Source organism: Oratosquilla oratoria, chromosome 9, assembly GCF_046742065.1.
Source record: "Oratosquilla oratoria isolate Oo_2021 chromosome 9, ASM4674206v1, whole genome shotgun sequence".
Taxonomy (NCBI): domain Eukaryota; kingdom Metazoa; phylum Arthropoda; class Malacostraca; order Stomatopoda; family Squillidae; genus Oratosquilla; species Oratosquilla oratoria.
Window position 1 is genome coordinate 67,916,937 of NC_134785.1, and position 9,970 is coordinate 67,926,906.

Below are 9,970 nucleotides of genomic sequence, written 5' to 3' on the forward strand. Positions count from 1 at the left end.
TTGTAGTCACATTTTCTATGGTTATCAAAATTCACGGGTGAAGAGAGAACGATCGATATGAGCGGTGACTATATTTTATGATGCGAGTATTATTACGACACGTCGTACGGCTGGCATTGGTTGCTGCCACCGAGATCTAAGTCCATGACGCCTACGTGTGCGGCACCGTATGGAAGGGGTTAAGTAATTTTGCATCATCTGCAAAAAAATTTATATAGCACTCCACACCTTCATTCATGTCATTAATGTATACAGCGAACATGATCGGGGCCAGTACTGATCCTTGCAGGACCCCGCTTTTTACTTCTTCCCAGTTGGAGAATTTTTCTCTAATTACAACTCTCATTTTCCTCCCAATCAGAAAGTCTTTCATCCATTCCAATAATTTTCCTCTGATGCCACCTTTTGACTCTATCTTATTTATTAGTTTCCTATGAGGTACCTTATCGAATGCCTTTTGCAGGTCCAGAAAAGCACAGTCTGCCCATCCATCTCTTTCTTCTATTATGTCTACTAATCTTGAGTAAAAGCAAATCAGATTTGTTGTACAGGATCTCCCTTGTCTAAATCCAAATTGATTTGGGTTCAGTATAGATTTTTCTTCCAGGTACTTAACCCATCTGTTTTTGATCACTCTTTCACAAATTTTTGCTATTGTGCTTGTTAGTGAGACCGGTCTGTAGTTAGATGGATCTTCCTGATCACCTCCCTTATGAATTGGTACAATGTTTGCTTTTTTCCAGTCCAATGGTACTTTTCCTCCTTTAATTGATTATTTAATTATATCATATATTTTGTCAGTTAATTCTTCCATGCATTCTTTTAGTATCCAGTTTGCTATTCTGTCTGGGCCATGTGATTTTCTGACATCCAGAGTTTTGATTTGATCACTGATTACTTTTTGTGTTACGTTTCTTTCATTGCTGGGGATAATTTTCTCTCTCTTTACTTCACTGTTAGGCGAGTTTTCTATTGTGAATACTGATCTGAAGTGGTTCATTATTTCAGCCATTTCCAGTTCTTCTGTATATTCTTTTTTATCTTGGCACAGTTTTTCTATTTCTTGTTTGTTTTTCAGTTTTCCATTTACATATTTGTAAAATAGTTTGGGTTCTTCTTTACATTTGTCTATTATCTTTTTTTCATAATTTCTCTTTTCATCTCTGCGTATTTTTACATATTTGTTTCTTAGTTTGATATATGTTTGCCATTTGCTTTGTTTCTTATCTCTTTTCCATTTTTTCCAAGCTTTGTCCCTTTTTTTCTTTGCTTCACTACATCTTTTGTTGTACCAGTTCTTTATGTATGCCTTTTCCTTTTTTTGTGGTACATATTTGTTCACTCCTTCATTATAAATTTCTTTTAGTATGTTCCATTTTTCTTCTATCCCTGTATCTTCGTTTTGGAATTTTTCCCAGTTTGCATTGCGAAAGAATGTTTTAAGTTTCTCAAAGTTTGTTTTGTTATACATAGGTCTTCCTATTCTATGTTTAACATTTTTGCTTTGGTCTGGTTGTTCTTTCAATTCCATTTCTATTAGTACATGGTCACTTTTTCCTATCGGAGTTTTGTAAATAATATTATTGATTATCTCAGGTTCTGTCGTAAGTATTAAGTTCAACATTGAGGGTTCTTCATTTCCTCTATATCTAGTATTTTCTCTAATCCACTGGGTCATTGTGTATTCAATGGTCAAGTCAAGGAGTACATTTCCCCAGTGTTTCTCTCCCCCTTTCACTGTCATATCTTCCCAGCATATTTCTTTTGAATTAAAGTCACCCATAATTACTGTATTTCCTTCATCCTTCAGCGTTTCAATTAGTTCTTCCTTTGTATCATCTAGTAACTCGGCGTGATCCCGCTCCTTTTCTGTATAATGCAATTTGGTAAATACACACATAGATCTGCATACTATTTTTGCTACAAAAGGTACTATTGTTTTAATCATGTTTGTTATAGTTACAGAGAGGAATTGGCATCATTCACTATGCAGATCCTACTTTGATCTACAAGTATGAACATGGAGTACCACTTCTTCAGCGGGGAAGTGCTCTCAACCATTTATTGAAGGAAAATGAAAAGTGGGAAGCACAGCAGGAAGCCGATGTTGCCATGGAAAGAACTATGTTCTTGCAAGCTTTTAAAAAAAATTAGTAAGGTACAATTTGTCAAATTAATACATTATTAAAAAAGGTCACCTCTATTTCTTTTATCATTGTATGACTGGTTTTATATTTTGTTCAAGAGGCATGATACCAACACCGTCAAGCACATCTCCTTGGATGCAAGGAAATTTGATAAAAAATTAAATTTACATTGAATTATAAAAATAATTTTTCTGGTAATCTAGCTATATACCAAATGTTGGTAATGAATTCGAAAAGTTTGTAATATAGATGAAAAATTGGAAATCGGCTATGTAATTTTCCTTGTTAAATACCAAAGAATCTTCCAGTCTGCTCTGTATTTCTGGAATGGATGAGAAAAGGGGAAGGTTGTCATGTAATGAAGCAGTTGGGGTAAATAGTTTTGGTTGTCAGGCTCTGTTGTGAAAGTGCTCGTCTTGTTGTATTGTATCTGACCTGAGCTGTGTCAGGAGACAGGGATGACCCTTCATCCACAAGGAGCTAATCTAGGGGACAGTGAATGGGCTTTTGGAGAGGTGGGATAGCTGTATGCTTTGACTTGGTCACCCCCTTTCTAAAGGGGAAAGAGACTTTGGGTGTAGGTATGACAAGCTACTTTAAGCTGTGATACCAAAAATCCCACAATATTAATCCAAAGAGTAGTCCAGTATTTCCATAGCAATTTATGGGAGGGTCCAAGTCTATTACTTGCTACTGTGGGGTTCTTTGAGTTTCCAACAAGTAGACCTCCAAGGCAACAATTATTATTAGAAATCAAGATAATTTTCATTTTTCTCAACCACCAGGACTAGTACCTGCAAATCAGTCCTATTTTGGTTGAGCACAAGGTGGAAGTAAAATAATAAGCAACTGCAATTATTTCATTTTATGTACAATACATTATAAAGTTTTCATTAAATACACATCTATTTCATCCATCACTATTTCCAAAAGTTATGATATATATACACCTTGAATGAAAGTATGGTTAAAATTGGTCACTGCCTAGGGCAGTGGACAGGATACAGGGATGACCCATCATCCATGAGGAGCCAAGATGAGAGGGAGGAAAGGGTGGTGAGTGGGAGTGGAGTGGGTGGGAGTTACTTGCCTTCGGACTTGGCCACTTCCCTTGTAACGGGGGAAAAAGCTCTGACATAAAAAAATGAGGTTTGGGTTCCATTCCAAGATTTGGCACTCTACCAGTGCCAAATGAAACTTTAAATTCCTTTTTTTCTAACAGGGGGCCAAAGTACTTTTCCTTAATCAGGTAGCGAGACATTTCCCATTCCTCTTTATCCTGTTGAGGTCTGGAAATCCATCTTTGTAAGGGGACTGATTAATAATTAACACCTTGAAAGGGTACATTAAGGCTTCAAAACATACATTCACCTTTCAAACTCAAGTCACCAACTGCCTTAGAAACAGCAAGTTATCCATAAACAACAACCGATTTCCCTACCACTCCCACCACCTCTGCCTAGCACCTTCATGTTCACCTCCCTTACCACTTCATTCATATACACATTAAGCAACTATGATAGCATCACAGTACACATCCCAACTTTCACTGTTCTCCCCTTAATCAACTCAATTAAAATTAACACACTTGTCTCCCTTCCACTAGATCACAGCCTTCACTTACAGGGAAAAATCTCACCATCTACTCTATTTCAATCTTTTTTTATATATCTATATTTCACATATCTACATTTAATATATTTTATATGTCTATATTCCCTATATCTTGACATTCATCCAATCCAGGTGCCTCTCCATAAGGGATTCTCTTCACATCTTCCACCATTAAAATATCTTCCTCTACAATTATCAACTTGATATACTCCACCTAGCTATCTTTTCCAATAACAACTCTCCATTTACTCCCTTTATTATCACCTGTCTACTTGATTCACTTTTTCACTTCTTTACAAAACATCTTTTCCTAGTTTCAAAATCTTCAGGCATGCATCAACAATAGCGAGATAGACTATCAGCTCAACTGGCCTCTCACCTCACACTTTGCTTCCACCCTCTATACCCTATACCTCTCATATGCTTATTTAGTATAATAGATTAATGCATACATACATATACCAAGGGTTTTTTCCCCCCTTTCAAGGGAGGTAGCCAAAGTCAAAAGGCATAACTCCACTCCATTACCTCTTCAATATGAGTCAAATTCTCACGTGCAGCATCAGATGCCTGATGTATGATGATTCGATGATGCGTCACAATATTCGCATTATAAAATATAAAATCACTGCTAATTTACTCACTCTAAGTAATAATAAACACAGTAAACATGATCAAGCCAGTTCACAGAATTTTGGGGGTCCCTCAGCTACAACTACAAAATAAATATAATCAGGACACCAACGCTGGCATCCTCGTATATCTGCTCATGCCTCACGACGCCTAGATAGGCGTCATTGTATGGAAGAGGTTAATACATACATATACCAAGGTCCTTTTCCCCTTTACAAGAGAGGTGGTCAAAGGCATAAATCCACTCCCACCCATTTCATCCCCACATACTTCACTCCCATTCACCACCCCTCCCTCCCTCTTTTCCTGGCTCCCCCTGGATGACAGGTCATCCCTGCATCTCACCCACTGCCCTGGGTCAGAAATAATGTAGCAAGACACAGCACATCCACAGCAAGGCTGCTTCATTTAATAGGTGAACCCCCTCTCTGTCCCCTCATGCAGAAGAAAAGATGGGGAGAAATCTCTTTGGGCTGCATCAAAATATTCATACATACTCCTTAACCCCCCACCCCCCAGCAATTCCTTCAGCCACTCCCTTCCATGCATCACAGCATCATTCATACACAACCACTCACCCGTCTTCTGTCTTCTCCTTTTCCTCCTCAACACAGATCTCCCTCTTTCCCAATGCTCCTTTTACAGCACCCATCTATCTCATCCTTGGTTGCCCCCTCATGTTCACTCCACCTCTGCCTTCCACACTTCTTTTATTAATCTTTCTACACTCATTCTTTCCAGGTGTCCAAACCATCCCAATACTCAATACTTTTTCATTAACCCTATTTCCCAACTCCTTTTCCACCCCAGCTCTCCTCCTCACCTCCTTGTTTCTCACTCTATCCAGCCTAGTAACCCCTACCATACTTCTAAGGCATTTCATATTGAACACATTTCTCTCTCTCCCTCTCTTATGTTCTATGTTTCTGCCCCATATAGTGCTGTCAGCACAATCATCCCTTCACACAATCTCCTCTTCGCATCCATTCCCAAATGTCTATTTCTCTTTACACTTTTTAATCCCTCAAGGCATTTACTTGCTTCTCTCAATCTACATTCCACCTCCACTCCTCTCTTTCCTGCCACAATCACCCCCAAGTGTCTAAAGCTATCCACTTCCTCCCAAAAGTGAAAAGGTTAATAAAGAAGGCTAATAGGACAGATGAAAAATCACAGACCTGGGTATCTTATATAATTCAATGTTCATAGGAGGATTTTGTAATACATACTCTGCACATATCAGGGGATAAATGCACCCATGCACACACAAACATTCGTGGTAGTTTGAGTCCCTAATATCTGCTCTTCTCTGGTTCTCCTGGTGGAAACTAATCTGGTAGAAAATGAACTGTCAGTATATTTAGTACATTCTTTACACTCAGTTCCCAATATATGCCAAGGTAGTGGACCATTGAATCACTGGAAAGTGATCTATACCATAGCCCACAACCATAAAGTTATATAATGCTAAAGGCCCTTTCCAACCTTAGAAGGAGGCAGCAAAGTCGCATCATGCATAATTAAAACACATTTAAAAGTTGTCCCTGTCCCTTATCACATTACTTGGGTCAAAGGCAATGCAGCAAGGCAGTTCTTCCACAGCAGGGCCCAACAGACAAATCTTATTTACCCTCGACATTTCATCATATGGGACACCCCACATCTTCACCTACACAAAATAATTCATGAATGCAAGATTATACCTTTGGATGTACCATCTCCACAAGGTAAGGGCAAAAATTTCAAGGAATTAAATCGTAAGGAGCACTTTGCCCTACCCTGTCCTCATATTTATGGGCCTGTGTACACCCATAACACCTAAGTAAAAATATGCTTGACCTTAAAGAATGGAGGTGGGAAATTTGAAATTATACTTAATCTTGTAAAGGTTGTTAACTACTTTCAGGACTGGTAACATTATCACCTGCTGATCATACATCCATCTTCATGCAAAATCAGATTTCCTAACTCCTAAGGTGAAGGGGTATACCCTTGTTACAAAATCAAAATAAAACGTATCTTCATATCTTCCTGATGAATATTCAGTACCTAGCTTCCTTTCTTGATGATAAAACAAACTTTCAATCCCTGATCATAGACTACTTTAAACTGTTAAATCAATTAAGAACAAAACATATCTGCCAGAAGTTTGATATCTGACAGGCTTTACAACCATCCTTTGATTTATTTAGTGGACAAAATGGGAATATTGGCCCAAAATTTCCAATTGTCAAAAGTTTCTGAGGATTACAAACAAAAGGGAAATAATACTATAATTCAATCACAAATCACTGGAAGAGAGTATATACATATATAAATATATACATAAAAAACCATGGAATATCACATACAAACATTGCACACTAATATTTAACCCGTAAACTGCGACATACATCATATGATGAACAGAGTGTAACTGCGACATACAGCATATGACATGAAGGCTATATTTCACTCCCATATATCTTAAAATGAAATTTGACATCACAGGGTGAACAAGTCCACACATTAGGCCTACCCATCCACACATCCCTTAATTCTCCTCAGGCATCATGGATGGGGCAGGTCAGTCACTTCCACACAACCCAGAACCCTCTACTTCTCATGGTGTAAGACATAAGATAACTTACACAAAAACCATTCCTATGAGAAGGAAAAACAGAGTGAACAATTCAAACATCTGTGAAGTGACAAAATGCACAAATTTGCTACACCACTATGCCTGAACTAAGGGAAATAATTAACTAATATTTGGTTTTCATATACTTTTCCAAGCAAACTTTCATTTTATAACAGCAAAACTTTTTTTTTTCTCTCTGAAAAATTGAGCACCCAAGGTATGACTGATGAAACCTAATTGCGCAGTTATTGGGTTAAACACAGCAAAGATGTGGCATATTTAACAACACAACACCAAACATTTTGAGTGACCATAACTAACTTCTGTCCTAATGTAAAACTCATCCTTTCCTGTTCATTTATTTATACTGCAGATGAGTTATAGAAAATGATGACTATTCAGTACAGCCAAAACTTTAACACATAAAAAACATAGAAAAATATGGAACACAAAGGTACACACTCCGTTGTAAATATAGTGACAATGTGCCAATTAGTGGTCAGCTCCACAATCAGCAGCTTTGTACAGTGTTGCTGCATTTCTGTCCACCACACTCAGCATGTGGGATTTTTATACTGAATAATATGTACTTTTTGGTTGCTCCAGATTTTGTCCATTTTGTCTAACATATTAAATGGGAGTCCATTAAATCATAAGTTGAGTGTATTTGTTACAATAAAATACAACAACCTTCTACTTGTCTTTACCTCTTAAAACACCTACTGGCATCTTCACTCAGGTGTAACCATCAGTCAATATGACTCAGGAACCAAGGTGGACTGTATTCACTGTGACCACCAACTCAACTGATAAACATTAATGCTTATCTTATATATATATATTAACAAACACACACACACAACTCCACAGTGCAGTGATACCATTCTCGACTGCTAATTCAGCAAGCCAAGTTTGAATCCCACTCAGGGCTGAAAAAATTGAAGCCAGCACTCAAACTCTGGTGGGCAAGGACTTGCTTCTATGCATGTATGTATTTACCTAGTTGTATCTTATGGGAAGGGGAGCTACACTAGTGGTGCCCCGTCTCTGTATTTTGCCATGTTTAATTTGCTCTTAAATTCATGTATGGTTTTTGCACACACTATTGTTTTGTCTAGTTTGTTCCATACATCCACCACTTTGTGGGGAAAGCTGTTCTTTTCCAGGTTTTTTGAGCTTCCTTCCATGTCCCTTTGTATTTCTCTTATCCCAATTTAGTAAGTCTTCTCTATCAAGGACTTCCATATATCTCTCATGATTCTGTTGATAGTCAAGTCACTTCTTTCTCTCCTTTGTTCCAGAGTCAGCAATTCTAGTTTTGACAATCTCTTCATATGTCAGATTTGATAGTGTTGGGGCCATCTTCGTAGTTGCTCTCTGGATTTTCTCAATTTTTCTTATATTCTTTTTGGTACTGGGTGACCATGGTATCGCTACTGTGTACTTCAATTTTGGCTTTATCAGTGTGACTAGTATTTTTTTTACCATTTCTTCATCCAAGTAAAAGAGACCTTTAGTAATCTTAGCAAGTTGAAGGTTTCTCCAACAATTTTGTTTATCTGTTTATCAGGGGACATGTCCTTTGTGATGATTAATCCCAGGTCTTTTTCAGATCCCACTTTCTTTACTCCCTTTGCACCAATTTTATATTGTCCTGATATCCTTTATTTTTTTCCAAATTCCATTATGCTACATTTCTTAATGTTGAAGTCCACTTCCCACTTTTGACTCCATTCCCAAACCCTGTTCAGATCTCTCTGCAGCGAGTCACAATCCATTTCAGTACTCACTTTCTTCAGCAGTTTAGTATCATCTGCAAAGAAGCTCATGTAACATTCTACACCTTGTCCATGACATTCACATAAATAGCAAACATTGGAACCAATACTGGTCCTTGTGAAACTCCACTAATCACCTCTTCCCAAGTAGAACTCTTATCTCTGAACACTACTCTCATTTTCCTTCCATGTGAGAAGTCTTCCATCCATTTCAGTAGTTTACCTTGTATCACTCCTAAGGTTTCCAGTTTAATAGTTTTTTGTGTGGTGCTTTGTCAAAAGATCTTTGTGTATGTGTGTCCATATACAAGCTCTGAGCTCTCATCCAGGAAGGTAAGAATTGTTGATCATGAATCCAACATTTGATCCAAGACCGTGGTAAATCACACACACTCACATACCGAAGGTCCTTTCTCCCTTATGAGGGGGGTAGCCAAATCAAAACACATGCCCATATCACATAATGCCATCAACCACCTAAGAAAATTATTACAGGAACAATAATAACTTCTTGGATCCCATCTTTTACCTACAACTGTTTAAACCCTAATCACCGATTATCTAAATCCGAAAGCACTCTGCTTCATTTGTTTATTTTTCCTGGTGGTCATTCCTGTATTTGTGAACACATTTCTAGTGTTATTTTATACATATATTCCATCCATATACCAAGAACTTTTTTCCCTTTTAAGGGAGGTAGCTAAGTCAGAGGTAAGTAGTTATTCCCACCCATTTCACTTCCCTCTACACCCTTCCCACCCCTCTCATCTCCGCTCCTCATGAATGATGGGTCATCCCTACGTCCACCAACTGCCCTTGGTCAAATGCAATGCAACAAGACACAATACATCCACAGCAAGCCTTCTTCACTTAATCAGTGACCCCCCTCTCCATCCCATCATGAAGAAAAAGAGAAGACATGGAGAAATCCCTTCAGGCTGTGTCAAAATGTCATTCACACATAAGCATCCACTATCCCCCATACATACATATATATATTTATAAATATAATGTATTTACCTAGTTCTATCTTATGGGAAGGGAAGCTAAACTTGTGGTGTCCCATCTCTGCATCTCACCATATCTAATTTGCTCTTATATTCGTGTATTGTTTTTGCACATACTATTGTTTCATCTAGTATGTTCCATACATCCACCACTCTGTGGGGAAAGCTGTT

The 9,970-nt window shown here is 37.9% G+C and overlaps 1 protein-coding gene across 2 annotated transcripts in view; it reads left to right on the plus strand.

Moving 5' to 3' along the window:
- Nucleotides 1–4,403, plus strand: part of LOC143028519 (uncharacterized) — a 63,889-nt gene extending 59,486 nt beyond the window's left edge. For both annotated transcript variants that reach the window (XM_076190731.1, XM_076190732.1), the window contains exon 11: nt 1,960–4,403. In XM_076190731.1, the coding sequence (XP_076046846.1) occupies nt 1,960–2,154 (195 nt within the window). In that variant the 3' untranslated portion in view covers nt 2,155–4,403. The remainder of the gene's footprint in view (nt 1–1,959) is intronic.
- The last annotated feature ends 5,567 nt before the right edge of the window (nt 4,404–9,970 follow it).